General features: G+C 46.2%; 1 protein-coding gene and 1 long non-coding RNA gene across 7 annotated transcripts in view; one reads left to right on the top strand and one right to left on the bottom strand.

The window, feature by feature from the left end:
• The window catches only part of LOC120098187 (uncharacterized), a 54,638-nt gene extending 53,345 nt beyond the window's left edge, over nt 1-1,293 (bottom strand). Inside the window, exon 1 of the long non-coding RNA XR_015642869.1 lies at nt 704-1,293. This is a non-coding gene — a long non-coding RNA (uncharacterized LOC120098187). The remainder of the gene's footprint in view (nt 1-703) is intronic.
• The window catches only part of Nrg2 (neuregulin 2), a 181,960-nt gene continuing 164,588 nt past the window's right edge, over nt 1,194-18,565 (top strand). For 4 of the 6 annotated variants that reach the window (XM_087593258.1, XM_087593257.1, XM_087593260.1 and 1 more), the window contains exon 1: nt 1,194-2,172. In XM_087593258.1, the coding sequence (XP_087449384.1) occupies nt 1,425-2,172 (748 nt within the window). In that variant the 5' untranslated portion in view covers nt 1,194-1,424. The remainder of the gene's footprint in view (nt 2,173-18,565) is intronic. The other 2 variants (NM_001136151.2, XM_087593262.1) reach the window with 2 other exon arrangements.

Below are 18,565 nucleotides of genomic sequence, written 5' to 3'. Positions count from 1 at the left end.
CAACGAGGACTTGGGCATAAGGTGTTCGCAGCAGGTGGAGAGGAAGGAAATGCATCAGAGATTTCTGAAGGTGGAGCTAAAGGACTTGGTGGGTGAGCAGTTGGTAGCGGTTAGGAAACGAGACTAGAGAATGGCTTGCATGCCCAAGTATAAAGTACTATCATTAAGAAATGGAGGGAATTTGGAGTCAGGTGAAAGAGATACTGCTATTGGCTTTGGATATTCTGTTAGAATATCCACTTAAGAGAACCAGGAGGAAAGGAAGGTTCAGCACCTACTTTCCTGAAAGAGCTCTGCTAGCCCAAGTATTCTTGGGCTAATTTCCCCGGGGAGGCCCACACCTCAGGTATCGAATTCTCGGAGAGCTTCACTAGCATTTCTGAGCTTGACATCTATCAAGGATAACAGAACGATGTGGAAAACTTCCTGGGCTCTCACTGATAAAAGCATGGATTGTGGAATACATGTTTGGATCAGACACTGACTTTTGCAAGCACCAGATTACAAAGAAAGCATTTCCATGGAGTCTTCTCTGGCCCTGACAGGCTCTGGCTCTAAGCTGGCTCCCAAGAGCGCTCCCCCACCCCCCTTAGGGAGCTGATTTTTAAAAAGGAAACGGGGTTGTATAACGCGCAGCCTGGTTCCCCTTGACAACTGGAGAAAACCCTGAGTTTGGGAGGCTGGACCTGCTTCCAATCATTACCTCTCGAAGCAAGACTCATTGTCTTCTTTTAAAATGATGGGACTGGAATCGTCTATCTCAGCTCGAATATCCAGCGGTCACCAGGCGGTGGCAGGGTCGAGCAGGAGGACTCTTTGGGGGTTGGTGGGGCGTTTCAGGGTCTTCTTAGGGAAAGAAGAGACAAGAAGCAGGCGCTCCATCCTGGCCCGGTCTCCCTCTCTAGTACTTCCAGCCTAGGGCTTAAGGCAGAGAGAGGCACACCCTGTGTCCTACACCTCTGTTTTTGGGATGCTATCAGAAGCCACCCTCACCTCCTGGCACTAAACACCACTGTCATGCCTATGGATCCCAAGAGCAAAGGGTGGCACGATTTCTCCCGCGCCCCTGCGGGCTGAAGGCGGGCACTAAAGCAGTGCAGTTCCAAGCTTCCCCTGCAGAAGCCACGCTCCTGACTAGGTCCGGGGATAGAGGGGGCGCGAGAGAGCAAGTGGGCGGGCGTCCCATCCTCCGCAACCTCCTCTAAGTCCTGGCGCACAGGGAGGGAGCGCTGCGCTGCGCCGGGGCTGCGCATCGCGGCCCACTTGCCGCTTGTCCCCTGCCCTGGCTGGGCCACCTCCCCGGGCTGCCGGTGGAGGGCTTCGAGGCGCTAACGTTACGCTGTTTCCGGTTTTCCAGAGGGCTCTGTTTCCCCTCCCAAGGCGGCGGCGGCTGAGCGGCGGAGCCCCCCAAATGGCCTGGCCAGATGCGGCAGGTTTGCTGCTCAGCGCTGCCGCCGCCACTGGAGAAGGCTCGGTGCAGCAGCTACAGCTACAGCGACAGCAGCAGCAGCAGCAGCAGCAACAACAGCAGCAGCAGCACCAGCAGCAGAAGCAGCAGCAGAAGCAGCAGCAGAAGCAGCAGAGGCAGCACCACCACCACCAGCAGCAGCGAGAACAGCGGCAGCAACAGCGGCAGCATCTTCCGTCCCGCTGCGCCCCCAGAGCCGCGGCCGCAGCCACAGCCGCAGCCCCGCAGCCCCGCAGCCCGGAGAGCCGCCGCCCGCTCGCGAGCCGCAGCCGCCGGCGGCATGAGGCGCGACCCGGCCCCCGGCTTCTCGATGCTGCTCTTCGGTGTGTCACTCGCCTGCTACTCGCCCAGCCTCAAGTCCGTGCAGGACCAGGCGTACAAGGCACCCGTGGTGGTGGAGGGCAAGGTACAGGGACTGGCCCCGGCAGGCGGTTCCAGCTCTAACAGCACCCGAGAGCCTCCCGCCTCGGGTCGGGTGGCGCTGGTGAAGGTGCTGGACAAGTGGCCGCTCCGGAGCGGGGGGCTGCAGCGCGAGCAGGTGATCAGCGTGGGCTCCTGCGCGCCGCTCGAAAGGAACCAGCGCTACATCTTTTTCCTGGAGCCCACCGAGCAGCCCTTAGTTTTTAAGACAGCCTTTGCCCCGGTCGACCCTAACGGCAAAAACATCAAGAAAGAGGTGGGCAAGATCCTGTGCACTGACTGCGGTGAGTCGCCCCCTCCTTCTGCTGGAGAAAGGGGGGGAGGGAGGTGGTGGAGGATGGGGGTGGGGCGGAGAGGTGCCGCAGGTGCCCAGGCCTGGCAGCACACGGGCGCCGGGGGGTGGGGCCGCCCCTGAATAGGGCGCCGGTCGCGGGTGGGTGAAGATGTGGGCTTGGGGCGAAGGAGGATCAGGCTCAAAGTGTGTGCTAGGGTCGAGAGCTGGTGGGGAGGCGCTGGCCTGTGCCAACGAGATCTGCGGCTGATGTATGGCATGTGGGGCTGGAAAGCTGCCATCATAGCCCAGTAGCGGAAGGGAAGACGGTGAGGTCCGGGAGGCGCTGGCCTGAGGCTCAGTGAGTCAGGAGTGACCCTCGGAGGCCTCGCCCGCTCAGCTCCCGGGGGCCTGCCTTGCCCAGGCTGGCTGGGTCTACAGGAGCAGCTGGGCAGACTCCCAGGCTGTGAAGGCCTCCGCTTACAAGTTCTCCTAGGGAATGATCGCCCCCGCCCCCTCCTTCCTCTCCCCGGCTCTTTGCTCTGCTCATCCCCACCGCTGGCGCAGGCAGAGTTGGACTTTTTCTGCTACCGTTTCCCGTTCTCCATGTGGCTCTGGGTTGTTTTTCCTCGGTTGTGCTGCGCCTGTCTTTGCTAAGCGAGTAGCTCAGCCTTCCCTCCTAACACCCAGAACTAGTGAGCAGACACTCTTTTAGCAGTTTGTGAAGTAGCTCACCTGGTCTTGGTGGTTGGTGGTGGTGATGGTGGTTAAGAGTAACTTGCTTTTGCTGAATGTTGGAAGTTCAGCTCTAACATCTTCCTGGCGGGATGTACTGACCGCATCTGCATCTGTCTTCACAATGTTGGGTGTTGCACAGGAATGCAGGGGATTGTAAACGAAAGAAACGCTAACCTGCATATCTGGCGGCCCCAGAGTGAAGGTCTCCCATACGGAAGTTAAAGAAATGACGCTTAAAACAGCCTTTTCTTCTTGTCTTTGAGTCCCACTGACTTCTCAATAAGATGATTTTTAAAAAGGCTGAATCTGTGGTGTTTAATGTAACCCTGGACTGTTGAATCCCTGAACTGGAATAGATGTCTTGAACTCTCATAGAAGTGGGTGATGTATTTACCAGTTTACTGACTAAACCTGGGTAGTGTAGAAGGCTTGAGTAGCAAAAATACTGTACAGTTGGAAATTTTCCTGCTTTCTTTTTTTTTTTTTAAGAGAGATCAATGTCTTTGACTTTTGGAAGCTTCCCTCCCCAGCTCCCCCCCCCCCCAGGCAAATTTTGGGCAATTAGTTGTGGGAGTGTATCTAAGCACTGTACTAAACCCTGATCACTTTAGTGAGAAGAATCTTGGAAGAATCTTACCATGGAGAGAAAAACTTATGGAAAGACAGCAGTTTGTGGTTCGGATATTTTTCTAAGCAACATTGTTGCCTGCTTTTTAACGGGGATTTTTATGCTCTGAAATGTTTTATGTTGACAAGTTGAGACCAGCTAAGAATTGCTCTCTTCCCTTTTCTTTTTCATTCTACTAAGTATTTTATCTGAGATCCCTTGGGGGATTGTGGAACTAACTGTGTTGTGCAGGGGAAGTAGATAGTAAAAACATGTATTGAACCTTGTCCAAGGACAGTTTCTGTTTGGGTGTTTGGAGAATCGCTCCTGAATATGCACAGTCCGTGTCTCCACCTGATCCCTCCTCAGGGTCACTGAGGACTGATAGCTATTGTCTGTCAGCCACTATCTGGGCAGGCATCCCTGCCCTTTGTCTCCTGCCTGTCTCCTTCCTTGCACCTTGGTTGTTTTTGCTTCGCATTTAATAGTTTCAACAGTTGAATGCAGAGATCATGAGAGATCTGAGGTCATAGATATACTCTGCTTTTAGGCTGTGGCATCTAGGATTATTTATGTGTAGTATAGCTCTTGCAGAGATAAATTTAGGACTGCAATCATTTGTAAAGGGAAGGCCCTCACACATCATAAATTATCGAGGAGCAGAAATGTGTATGGCAGTAAATACTTTGGAATAAAAAAAAGGATGGTAGTGTGGAGATAGGCACCAGAGAAGCTTTACATAAGAGGACTAGAAACTAAAGGGCATGTCTGTGAGAGGAGACCTATGGAATTGGAGATAATATGACAGAAGAACAGAAATTCTATTTTCTTATTTTCTACAATGTGGTTAAAGAAAACATGTGCTGCAATGGCATATTAAATGAGGAAACAGAATCGGCCTAACTAACCACAACACCTTCCTTGTGTTCAGCAGGAAATAGCCAACACATTCATTTTCTGTTTTCTATTCTAAAGAAAGCCCTGTGGGCCACAGGGTCATTGGGAACATTCTCTCCTTGGAGCAGATTTGCCCATTGCAAAATAGGGAAGCTGGCACTTGGAAACTGTCATTGTAGCCGTTATGTTGAGTAACTGAGGTTGAATTGTTACTTTGTTCAGTCAGTTTCAGGTCTGAGCTGTCTGGGCTGGAGAGGTGTGGTTCCTGGGGACGTCTTCTACAGGCAGTGTTTGGGAAGGGGACTCAGAGATAATGTGCCATGTAGAGGGATATAGTGTACTTAAAGCACATGCCTTAGTCATACCAAATCAAGGATCCTACTGGACCCCTTGCAAAAGGTCCTCATAAGGGCTTGTGGCAGCTGTGACGTGTGGCCTGAGAGTGACAGCTAGGGGTCTCTCTGGAAGAGCAATGCCTAAACAAAGGGCATATTTTATAGCTCCAATGTATAGCATTTAATCAAAATGACTACCTCTAGTGGTAAAGAGTAAAATCTTTGCATTTCTAAGCTATATATATATATATATATATATATATATATATATATATATATATGAAGATGTTTTCTGAGCTTTCTGTGGGAAACAGAGGTAGAGCTACAAAGGCCTTAGAAGGACCGTGTAACTCTGTACCAGGCTGCCAGTGTGTCCTGTTCTTTACACAGTGCCCGCTTGAAAGAGGTGCTCACACATATTTGGTGTAATTGCACCTCATCTTGTTGCATTTCAAGCCATTTCCTAATTGAATAGGTTTGGGAGACAGAAGGAAAGAAGACTGTGTCTGTCTTCCTTGGGGACTTGCTGACTTGTGGTTCTCCAGTGTGTGATGTGCTTCTGTGGACTTTGAAATCAATCTGTCACCCAGATTGACATATTAGAGGAAGGTGGTTCACAGAACTTAGTATAGCAAAAGTGGCCAAATATTTTTAAAAGGCTGTTTATTTGTAGAATCTTTTCTTTTCCAGCCAGCTGGGAAACCAGCCGTGCTGCAGCTTGAAGACAGGAGAGTGAAACCAGATTAGAAACTGGCCAGTCCTGGGGGTGGGGGCGGCTTGGTTATAGGCTCAGGGGCTGAATTACCACCCTATGCCATTATATCTTGGGCGGCTGCTTTCCTCTGCAGAATGGAATTTGTGGGACAGAAATGACATCTCATCTCAGAGATCCTTTTTGTCCTCATCCTTGCCCCTGGCAGTGTTTGGTATTGTGTCTAGATGAGACACTCGTTTGAGGGGATGAAGTCAAGTGAAGTTCAAAAACGGAGCTTCCAAATTCATGTTGAAACACACTCAACTTCCTGATCTGTGACATGGGGTTTGTGCTGGGGTGGGGTGGGGGTGGGGACTGGGGGGGGGAGAGACTGAGTCTGATGGTAGCCTTTACTTGTTACTATGGGAATCCACTTGTCTTCTCTTTCTGTCCCCCCTCCAAAGGAACCCTTATCAATTAGAATACTTGGCCATGATATGCTTAATCAGTGTGGTGATTGGTTGCTAATGGGATCTGAGAGGTAGGAAGAAAGGTCTTGCTGGGGAGGATGCTTTCTAAGAGTGAAGGTAGGAGGAGGTGGGTTACCATTCCCTAATTTTAAATGCAAAGACAGGAACTATTAATTTGATTAGCAAATGTTTTGGGATTTCGGGAGCCTGGTTAACAACAGTCTAAATGACTAACTTCCTCTTAGCTCCTAATCAAGGCCTTTGTACTTCTTACCATCCTTCATTATCCAGAGCTTTTAAATTTTATTCTCTGATAACAGCTTATGTTTATAATGAAACTGCACTTACATTTTTATATAAGAAACACATTGCTAATGCTCAAAACTCAGCAAGTCTATCAGAATATAGATCGCATGGTTTCCTCTTGTCTGTTCTCAGCTACCCCACTCTAAAACAATTGTAAAAGTGTTTAGTTTTGAAATATGTCTTTTTCTAAAAGGCATTTTCCCCAAAGTCGTGTTTTAATTATTTTGTTTTATTTTATTTTATTTGTGGATGGAGTGTGTTGACTTTGCCTTTAAGACAATTTTATGGTAAATTTTCTCACGTTACAATCCAAGATCTTAACTGCTTGGGTTCTGTTACTTCTGAGTCCTTTTCTGTGTCAAGTTATCTCGTCAAAGCCTTTCTTTTTCCACTTCACCCACATTTTACCTCACAAATACAATCCTGGGATTAGAATCTAAAATCTCAACTTAGTTTTTAGATGCTGTGCCATTGAAACACAGTCCATGGCCACACATGGTGGTACAGGCTTTAAATCCCAGCACAGTGAGTTCTAGCAAGTCAGGGGCTACCTAGTGAAACCATGCGGTAGTGTGTGTGTGTGTGTGTGTGTGTGTGTGTGTGTGCGCGCGCGCGCGCGCGTGTGTGTGTGTGTGTGTGTGCGCGCGCGCGCGTGCATGTGTACGCATGTGTAGATATATGTAGATATACATATTTATTATACATTTTACATATATATGTATATACATATGTACACTCACAGAGGTAAGTGATTAGAGTGTTTGAGGGGATCAGGGAAGTGCTTTTTGGGTAAGTAGAAGAGAAAATAAATATGAAATATCTAAACAGTGGGACTCTTCACCCCCTCAGTTGGTTTAGTGGCATTCGATGCTTTAAATATTGACTTGGGAAAGGGAATGGTGATATCAATATATCAATATCAGTCTGCATCATCTTTTCTTTTCCTCTTTTAGTTCCTGTTTTTGAGTCATGGTCTTCCTATGATGCCCTGGTACATTCCCAGGATACTGTGCAGTTTTTAACAACAGACTCTTGGGCTTTTCTTTTCAAAGGTTGAAATGGTGTTAGTATAAATTTTACTAAAGATGTGCTCCCACTCAGTTTTGAATTTGGATGTGAAGTGGGTATCACTTTCCACCGTTCCTTGTGAGTTAAGTCTCTCAGCCCATTGACTGTTTAGAACTTGCACACAGAAGTAAACCTGGTTTATGGATTCTAAGGGACGACGTCGGCAGCTCCCGAGCATCGTGGCTGAGCTGCCTGAGAAAGAGCAAACTTGCGGCAAAGTTGAGAGTGTTTCTCTTTCGTCTTTACAATTAGTTTTTATGGTAAAGCAACTGGAACACTTGAAATCTAAAACCAAACATTACCTGTTTTCCTTTGTAGTGAGGGAAAAAAAATAAGATTCCAAAAGAGGGTGCCAACTTCAAATAAAATCCGTACATGATCTGCTGATATTTTCCTTGAGTGGCAGGGCCCAAGTCAGCAGTGAGAGAGAATTTTGTTTTGAAAGTGTCATCTCAAACTGCAAGGATGTCTGTTAAACATCATAATTAAGCATGCTAAAGGAGAAACCACGTTGACAAAATGCCCAGTTAATCCACCCAAACAGCTCAAACCCACTCCCTGCTGAAATGTTTAGCCTTTTTATGAAATTAGGCTCTCAACAGTACACAGACCTAGCCGGCAAGATGGCCCAGAGAGCCAAGAGGCTCGCTGTCAAGGCTGACCACCTGGGTTAGATCTCTAGAGTCTACACTGTGGAAGAAGGGAATTGACTTCTACAAATTGTCCTCTGACTTGCATACGCACAGTAGCAGGCGCATACACACATGCCAGTGAATAAACACACAAACGAATGGAGAAGAGAAGAGTGCACACAGATCAAGTGTGCCGAGCTAGAGTGCCATGCAAGGCTGAAAGAAGTTGGGCAGACAAACAGAGGGCATTAGGATGACATGAAGAAGACGTGCTAGGACCCAGGCAAAGATCTTGCCAATCTTGGGCTCAAAAGACAAATTATACTGATTGAAATCAGTTGCTGTCAGTCACCTGTGATGCTTCGGAATTACGAAATCAAGTTGAATCCAGGACTCTTTCCCCAGCTAGTTACTTCAAGGAGAGTGTGGCATATGAGCTCAATCTACAGTCACATTCCCTCCCACTTTGTATATGCAGCGAGAGCCAAACACCTCTCCAGGGACCTTTTCTGGGACAGAGGTAGAGCGCTTCTGTGAGCCTCTGCTCAGCCCATGGTTGTGCTGCTAGCCACCTGGGGTGGGTAAAACTGGTTGATGCTGCAGTTTTGTCTGTTGCTATGTATTGTAAGGCTAAGTTCAGGGCTGGGGGCAAGGCTTGGTTGCCACAGACAAGAGAGTCAGTCCTCACATAGACAACAAGTGATGCTATGTGACCTTGCACCCAAGTTATTTCCTATAGCTGGGCAGAATTGAGGTAGGTGGGACTTGGAGATCCCAGGCTTGGGGTCTCAGAAGAACATGAGGGGAGAGAGAAGAGGGTGAAGAGAGGAGAAAGATGCCATAGGTTAGTCAAGAAAGCATGGCCATGAGGGCTGGCCAATTGGAGTTAAAAGCAGCCCAGATGAAACATAAGTAAGAACTCAGGGTTATTGATAGGAAATAGATTTTGATAATATAGAGGGTAAATAGCTGCCCAGCATTAGTGCTAATAAAGGCTTATTATAAATATAAAGGTCGTGTGTGTCTTTTATCCGGGAATGAAATGGTCAAAGGTGGTGTAGAAACCCCAGATTGGGATTAAATATTTTCAACCACAGGTTGACATTTCACTTCCCCTTGCAGATGTTTCCAGAATGGTAGAGGCACAGGTATCCTCGAAGTTTCTGTGTCTAAGACCCCTGCCAAGATATGACAGGTTACTTTCTATTCTTTTCCTGGATCTTTATGTCTTTTTTTAAAAAAAAAATCGAGGGGTTGGGGATTTAGCTCAGTGGTAGAGCGCTTGCCTAGCAAGCTCAAGGCCCTGGGTTCGGTCCCCAGCTCCGAAAAAAAAATCGTTCATAGATTTCCCTACCCTTTGGAGGGTAGGGAGGACATTGGCTCCCTACCCCTTTTCTCTTCGTCTGCTTTATAAAGACTGAGAATGGACTGTCCTTGTCCATTAGGCTGAGATGTTTTACTTGGCCTTGATCTTGGTATTGGCCCATCTAACAAAAACCAAAATGAGCTAACTCAGAATTGTATGAAAGGAAGGAAGGCCACCGCATGGCTAAATACCTAACCCAGGCCACTCAGCACTTAGGGTAGCATTAATTCTGTTGTGACAGCTATGTGATCTGTATTCCAGAGGTTTTGTTATTTAAAGAGATTTTTAAGTTGTTTATCCTTTAGATGTTTATTTCAATAAACTGGCTATAGATTCCACTATCAGTGAATTTACAGTTCTGAACTACCCAGATCTAATAGCAATGCAACTTAGACTGTATGAAATGTTGTAAATTATGACAACACAGTGCTTTGGGGAGGTACGTAAGGGCATCATGGAGCCATGTCTGTTGAAGAATTTAAGAAGTCCCTTGGAGCAGTTTTGATGTGATTCTAACAAGAGATGGATGAGGTGAGAGTAGTTTGAGGGTAAAGAGAGAGGAATCCATTAATTAAAATCAATTGTTTGGGCATGTTGATACATGCCTTTAATCCCAACACTTGGGAGGCAGAGGCAAGCGGATCTCTGAGTTCCAGGACAGCCAGGGAGACACAGAGAAATCCTGTCTCAAAAAACAAAAACAAAACAAGACAAATTGATTCCATGCACAGAGCAGCAGTCTCAGTAGTAGAAGACCATGCCTGTGGTTGACGAACAGACAAGAAAGAAAGTGAGAAATAGGAGCTTAGAGATAGGGTATAGTGCCTTTCATCTGAATGCTAGGCTGATGAGTTTGTTCTTAACCTGGGTAAGCAGCATTTAAGTCTTAGTTTAAAAAATAGCTTGCTGGGTTGGAGAAATGGCTCAGCTGTAAGGAGCACTGGCTACTCGTCCACTGGACCTACATGGTGGCTCACAATCCACTGTAACTTCAATTACTGGGGAAGTGACTCCCTCTTCTGGTCTACATGGACACCAGGCACACACAAGTGGTACACAGACAAACATGCAGGCAAAATACACACACACACACACACACACACACACACACACACACACACACGCGCACACACACACACATTAATAAGACAAAACAAAGCCAGTCATGGTGGCTCATGCCTTTAATCTTAGCACTTTGAAGGCAAAGGTGGGCAGACCCCTGTGAGTTTAAGCCCAGCCTGGCCTATGTAGTGAACTCCAAGATATACGATGCTATGTAGAGAGACTGTCTAAAACAAAGAAACCAAAAAACGTCTTGGTAATATCTGGTTATACATGAATGTGGCTTGTATGTAGTTTGTCAATTTTAAAGTATTTCATGGTTTGGGATGGTATTATAAACGGTATTATTAACTTGATCTCATCTCCCAGTTTCTCACTGCTAGTACAGTTGTCTCTCAGTATCCAAGGGGCACCAGGTCCATGACCCTCCATCAATATCCAAATCTGTAGGTGCTCAAATCCCTTATGGATGCTATGGCGTTTGTATATAACCTACACACCCTCCTAGAGTTGTTTCTAGATGACGTACAATACCTCACAGGAGGTGAAAGCTGTATTGTTATTGTCATGCTTTGCTCAGAGACAATGACAAGATGAAAGCCCATGCGTGTTCCACATAGAAGAAGGTGTATGCCACCTTATCACAGGCATAGCTGTACAGTGCAGTCTGCTGATGCATAAACCACGCATACAAACTGCACATATGGAAGGCTGACAATATTAAAAGCAATAGCAATTCTTTTTCAGTGTGGTGATGGAGATTAAAGGCCATGTCTTCCAGACGCTAAACAGGCTGAGCTGTAACCCCCACCCTTCCATTTTTAATGTTGACTTTATGTCCTGTGACCCTAATGAATTCACTCTTTTTGGTGCCAGTATCGCTTTTCCTTTTTGGATTTGTTGAGACTTTCTATGCACATGATTATGTTGTCAGCAGAAAAGTTCAATTTTTTCCTGTCTGTTTGTCATTTCTTTCTTTTTCTTTCCTTTTTGCACCGGCTTGGGCTGCCAAGTACAATGTTGAATAGGAGTGCTGAGAGCAGCCGGCCTCGTTCTATTCATGGAGGAAAACATCCAGACTTTCATTATTAATTATGATGTTAGATGAGGTTTCTGAAAATATGCCCTTGCTGTAAACCATAAAAAATCCTACTAAATACAAGTGTAATAACCAAGGGATTTAGTCTTCTGGTTAGGTGGACTTGGCGTTAGAAATCGTCTTTTGTGTTTTCCGGATGGGAGTTACTGGGTAAATTACTTTCTGTGTCTTAGTTTCCCATATAATGGGTATGGTGGTCGTTTAATAGGATTGGTATGAATATAGCTATGAATATAGAGATATAAAATGGAACATACCACTCCCCTTCTCTTCACTGGGTCTCACAATGTGGCCCTGGCTAGCTAAGATCTCCCTATGTAGACCAAGTTGGTTTTGAACTTACGGAGATCAGTCTGTCTCTGACATTTAAATGCTGGGGTTAAAGGCCTGTGCTACCAAGCCTGACCAAATGTTTCTTCTTCTTAACCTAGACCAATGTAAGCAGGAAGAATGGATAAATAAAAATGTCAAGTAGAAGTGTACTGAGTACAGAAAAAAGCATACACAAAGCTATCTTGTTTGCCCAGATGTTTCTACTAAGCTCACTCTGAGAGTTACTGGGTTGGGTTTGGGGAGGGGGTGAGAGGAAGATGGGTTGTGTAAGAGCTGTCTTATTTTAGGATAGCCCATGGGAGTCCCTGGATACTGACCTTGTGGGGGGCCCAGATATGCTTCAGATCTTGATGGGCTTGTGAATATGTTGTGGTTACTTCTGGGGGACATCTGTGATCCACCATTTTCTCATTTTCACAAACACAAAGTCTAAGGTCCAGACTTGTCAGTGTTTCTTCAAACATCGCATTACGCTTATGGGGTGAATGAACTGTTGTAGTCCTGCTGGGTCCCTGCTCTGACTTCAACAGATTGTAGCTTACATTTTACAGCTGTCAGGGGGAGTTGCTGAAAGATCCTGGGACACGGCTGAAAGCTTCTATATTTTCAAAGCAGGCTCCGCGACTCACCCTGATTTGATTTGGAGTTTCCAGATCTAGGGGTGGGCTCCTTTTTTCCCTGAGTTGTGACGGATCTGATAGTGGCCCGTAGTCAGAGAAGTAATAAGGTCATGTCACAGGTAGCAGTTTTGTGCATTTAATTTTATCCTAATCAGTTTGTTGATTGCCAATACTTTGCTTCTTAGATGCTTATAGGACAAGACTTCTTGCTTTAGGTTCTTTCTCTCTGTTGGGTACCATTAACCTGTAGGTCCTTGGCTAGCCATAGATCCTGAAGAATTATTCGGGTTTTATTCTTCCAATCTTAGTATTCACCACCAGCATCACTGACTGACATGTCTCTGCTCATTTAGTTTTTAGCTTGGACACATTTTGAAATCACTCAAACAACAACCCAAGGGGCCAGAACTGCTTTGGAAAGCAACACTCGGACCTCAGGCATCCTTCAGTTTAGTGTTTTTCTGGAAGACCCACGGTCTTCTCACAGAATCATCACCATTATTGTTTGTTTGGTACAGGTTTTCACAACGAATAGCCCTGTCTAGCCTGGGACTCACTATATGTACCAGGCTAGCTTCATATTTGCATCAATCCTCTTCTGCCTCCCAAGTGCTGGGACTATAGGTGTGCAACCACCATGCCTGGGTAGTGCCCTTCATGTTCTTGCAAGCAGCTCCTGTCTTTTCCTGAACTTTAGAATTCTCTATTGGCAGTTTTCTTCACATATGGCAATATTTTGGCACAGGTTTCCTTTCTGACTTGGTTGGTTGGCATTCTGAGATATCTAGCACTTTCTCCTGCCACCTGGACTTTCCAAATATTCTCGATTCTGACTCCCACAGGAGTGTCAAGTGGTGCTTGTTTATCTCACTTGCTCACGAGTGCCTCAAGAGGCATGATCAGGTACCATTTTGGTCCTAAGCTAAGAGCCTAGGTTCAGAGTTTACTGTACCTTTTTTACTTAGTAGGCAGATTGGGGACTTCTGGAGGCATAGTTTCTTAGAGCCATCTTTTGATTTCAACGAGGGGCACATTAACCCAAACTAGTCTATGTCTACCACTTGGTTAGTTACCTCTCTTCAGTCCTGTCCCACTTCTTTCTTAGTGTTCAGCGTTTCCCTGGAATCTCTGAATTTCCCAGCATCTCTCTTTCAGGTTCTTCTGGTTTAGGTTGCTCTGTCTCCTCAGAGTCCCCCCTACCCGGGCGAATTTCCCTTTTATCCTCTATTTCCCAGAATCCTCTCTCTTCCTGCCAGTGTCCCACCTCCTATTTCCTGCCTCAGCTCATTGGTCATCGGCTTTTTTATTGACAGGTAATGCCTATAAGACATTCTGTCTACGCTATTCCTTCTCCATTTCCTAGGAATTAGGCATTTTCTATGTCTGCTTGGCTGAAGTATTAGGTGAGAAATATAGAGGTTGGTGTAGTTTCTCCATAGGGAACTCTCTTCCAGCCTAACACCAAGTCCTGAGGGCCACTGGTCATGGCCTCACAGGAGGCTCTGACAGTCAGCCTTCTTTGAGCCACAAGTCTCTTTCTCTGGTGCCTGGGGCTCTGGGCATAGTCTTCCTGTGTGGCTTCCCGTGCTGGCTTTCACTAGCACTGGGCTTCACAAGCACCACGTAGTTGACAAGTTGGTTCAGATTGGCTTTGTGTGGATTTAGAAGGACAAAAAGTGATTATTTACTGCATGATAGAACCCCCAGATTAAGTAGGCGATCGTCCTGTCAGAATCCCTCCCTGGAAGAGAGAAAACAGTAAGGCATCGAGTGGGTTGATGCAGCTGAAGGGAAAAGATAATGCAAAGAAGAGTTTTGTTTTGTTTTAAAGAGGGAGGGGAAAGTCTCAGACCAAGACACAATCTATTCGTCAGAGTGAACTCAAGGCCCATAAATAAAGATCGTCTGTGACAGGGTACAGGAGATTTCTTTAGAAGACAGCCTGTGTGGCTGTTACATAGTTGGTCTCTCTCTTTCTCTCTTTCTCTTAATTAATTAATTAGCTACCTTTTAGTTTTGGGTGTCTTTTTGGGTCTGCTTTTGAGACCCCATCTTCCTAAGTAGCTCAAGCAGATCTAGAATTGTCAGTCCTGCCGCCACAGCAGGCCTGCTAAATTATAATTGTGTCCTGGTTTCCTATCTATAGCCACTTCTCCTGGATTTTACTGACTGCCTTACCTGATGCTTCCTTCACCACCCTCCTTCTTGCTCAGTCCCTCTGATTTGCTCACTCTTAACCTAAAGGCAGCAGCCATTCCTCAGCCCCATTACCCCAAACATCAGGAAAAAAATTCTGTAAATTTCTACCACAGAGTCTCCAATCCTTTCTTGGGCTTTAGATCTCACAGTCACTATTGGAAGGAGGAGTAAGACCTGGGATAGGAGGGACGTGGAACTGTAACAGATCTGCCAACATCTTTAGTGAGATCCATCGTCTCTTAATAGCATGCATATTAAATTGTCTTGGCCAGATACCGACATTGATTCCTTCCAGATGGCCCCTCCAGGGCGTAGCCTAGGTGGTTCAGATCAACACTGAGAAGACCCTAGGCTGTGGATCTCTGCACACTTTGGTCATTAAAGCTTTAAATGACCTCTTCACTGAGATAGTCTAAAGCCAACGTCTTTTTACCTTGCAAGCTCAGGGCTTAAGGAAGACCATTTGCCAGGAACTCTGCTTCCCTCACTTGTCAATCTAGAGAAGCTGGTTTCTCTGAAGTGGGACCTAGAAGTATGGAGGAGGTATTCTTGGAGAAGCCTCACATGTGATCCATGCTAGCAGCACCTGGGAGGATTGCATGCCGATCTGGAGGAGGCTGTGCTTCCTGCTTCTACTCAGGGTAGGTTGGCAGAGGCACATGAGTGACCCCAGATGGAGAAGGTGCTGCAGTCTTCATTCTCACTTGTAAATGACCTGAGTAGTTCCCATCATGCACATTGTGTACTCAGCAGAGAGTAGGGTGGATGGGAATTGTAAGGAGAGGGGACACTATTTCCACCTCAGCCAACATCATCCCTGCTTACATCTTTGTTCCCTGTCTGTTTCTTCTGGATGGTAGCATGGGTCAGGGGTGTCGGTCTCTGGTGACCAGTCTTCTTTGGAGACAGAGCCTGTTAGACAGAAGTAAACATTGAAAGCATTTGTTTTAGAGGCACTTTGTGGAGGAGTCAATTAAAACTTCAGTGCGCACTGAGGAGCTTCTTGTAAAGGAAAACATCTGGTTTGGAAGAGCTCCAGTGAGTTTGGCGCTCACTGGGCCAACCAAGGTCACAAACCACGCTCTTAAGTAAGAGAATTTTATCTGGGGATGTGGCTCAGTGGGTAGAGTGCTTGTCTAGCATCACTGAGGCTGTGGGTTCAATCCCCATGCTCACCTTCAATCCTGGTACTTGAGGGGCAGAGGCAGGTGGATCTCTGAATTTGAGGCCAGCCTATTATACATAACTGCAGGCCAGCCACAGCTACATAGCGAGACCGTGTCTGAAAACAAACAAACAAACAAACAAACAAACAAACACACAAAGGTGTGGGGAGGGGAGGAAGACAGCTTAATTTTTTCATCTGTGAAGGCAAACAGTAACCAGATCATTCCAGAAAAGGAATGGTGGTTTTAAGAGGAAGAGAGAGAAGGGATGGTGTTACAGAGGGTGACCCAATAGAACTGACTCTGATCCTGTGGTTCAGAAATGACTTATTTTGTGAATGGTTTGTTACTCACAATTATAAGTTTGAGGGGTGGTGTTGCATGCTGGCTTGCAGTTGATCTGGATGCCCTTAAAAATTGAAGTTAGTTTGTGGGTCCCAGCATGAGCATCCCCAGTAATAACAAGTTTAGCTTTTGTTTTTCTCAGATGTCCTTTCATGCTTTCTCTCCCTTTCTTGCCTTCATCCGAGTCATGAGCTCTCCTTCTGTCATTGTCCACTTTGTAAAGGGTCATTTGCTTCCTAAGGGGCTGTCCTTACTTCTCTATGTGTGTCACCTGTTTTGAAGGCCTCTCCTATCCCTCATGTGGATGAAATGCTTGCTTTACAGCTGACTGTTCAGCCAATTGAATGCGTCTGTGACTCCATAACTCTATCACCTGGGGCATATTGATTGACCTCAGCTCCCTTCACTGTAAATTAGAGCTAATAATAGTGGCTATCTCAAGGACTTGTGATAGACTCCATGAGAAATGCTTAAGTGAACTCCTGCTTAAAGACAAGGTCCAGTGCAAAGTCTCTTCGCATTGTTTGATTCCGGTTTCTAACTATTCTTGACGACTGCTTAGGTTGTCTACCATTGTGTGGATCAAACCGGCACCAGTTATTGGTTATAGAAACGTCACTCAGTTCTGGATTGAAGGAGGGACCTTGCCTCAGTTTCCTAACTGCCTGAGCAAGCAGAGCTGTGTGTGGTCACACATCACACCCACAAGATCCAGCCTACTCCAAGAAAAGGTTACTAGCCTCCACTGGATTCGAGGGTAGGAGACATACACTCTCTAGACAGAAGGAGTTTCAAAGGATGTGTGGACATTACAGCCTCCCATCTGGCATAAACAGTATACCTGGAATGTACTAAAAATTGTCACCTCCACCCAATATTGTCCCCATTGCGATCTCATTTATTCTCAGGGTTCAGGTCTCATTAGACAAAGAAGGTATAGGTACAGGTGGGATCCCTCTAATGTGGCTCCTTGGCTTTGATGATTAAATTTACTCCTGCCTTTCTCAGTCTGACGGCTGGGAAGTAAAAAGGCAAATCTGAGTTGTGTACCCAAGTACAGTACTCAGATAGGTAGAAGATAACCGCTGTTCACGACTCTCTAAGAACAGGGAGCAATGCTTATAATTTCAAGTCACTCTTCCTTGCTATCCTCCTGTCTTAGCTTGCTGAGTGCTGAGATTGTAGGTGTACACCACCATTCCTAGCTCTAAAATGACTTCCTTTGTCATTCTAAGTTTTGAAATAATTTCAGACTTATGAGAGAGTTGCAAACACAGCAGAATATCCTCAAATATCCTTTGCCCAGCTTCCCAAAAATTATACAACGTGTAAAATGATCGGACCAAGAAGTTGCAGTACTGATAGAATACTGTTAACCAACCTGTGGCGTCCATTCTGATTTTACCAACTGTCCGGCTAGTGGTTTCTTTCCTAGCTCAGGTTCCCCGCAGTGATCCTGTCTTTACCTTCTCTTGGGTAGACGTACCCAAAAAGGAGTATCTGTCTTCAGAGCAGAGGAGCTGGCGTGCGGTTGGCACGTGAGCACAGCAATGCCTCCCAGAATGATTCCCAGTGTTTGGGTTTATTTCATGGGCTCTTGGCTCTGTCCTGACCCTTCTTTCTCCACAAATATAACTTGTATTTGCAACTCAGTCGTTTTGGCAGTCGGCCCCATTTCAGTCCGGGCTGAGCGCTGGTGCCATCGAAGCTGGCTCCATTACTTCCTAATATGTGCGCCTCTCCACTCTTTCTTGCTGTGGATCACTCTTATCAGAGAAAACCCACAACCACAAGACTTACCAAGATAAACTGCTTCCTACATTGGGCACCTGGGGAGGCTGCTGGGTGGCCAGGGTGGTGTGGGATGGACGATGCTCTTCAGATTACTTGGGGAGAAGTGAAACATATCTTAAAACTCTAGATGGGGCTTTTTGTCTGTCTCTAGAGTCCTGGGAACACTACACTGCCTTGGATCTTTCTTGGGTCTTCAGTTGAGTCCAGTGGTTTCTTATCATATCCTATTATGTTAGGGTACTCTCTCCTTCCACAACAATTTCCATCAAGCCCCTTAAGCTACTACAAATATCAGAATCATCTGTGGCTTGTTTTTGTTTTTTGGGTCTTTAGGGTTTTTGTTGTTGTCATTGTTGTTGTTTTGACTTTTGAGACAGGGTTTCTCTGTATAACAGCCCTGGCTGTCCTGGAACTTGCTTTGTAGTTCATGCTGGCCTTGAACTCACAGAGATCCAGCTGCCTCTGCTTCACAAGTGATGGGACCAAACGTGTGCGCCACCACTGGCATCTGTGGCTTCTTTTTCACACCCATTCCCTGAACAAAAGGCATTGACAACTCATGGCAGTTTTAGTGCTGTGATGTCCCCTACAGTTGTTATAGCCGGGTCTCATAGCTCACCCAGACTGCCTCTAGAGCTGCAAGCAGAGAGCCTTGTCTCTCTCCTCTCCCATCTA

The sequence above is a fragment of the Rattus norvegicus genome, chromosome 18, assembly GCF_021556685.1.
Source record: "Rattus norvegicus strain SHRSP/BbbUtx chromosome 18, alternate assembly SHRSP_T2T, whole genome shotgun sequence".
NCBI lineage: Eukaryota > Metazoa > Chordata > Mammalia > Rodentia > Muridae > Rattus > Rattus norvegicus.
Note: the sequence above shows the minus strand (reverse complement) of the source record. Positions and strands in the feature narration are given on the sequence as shown.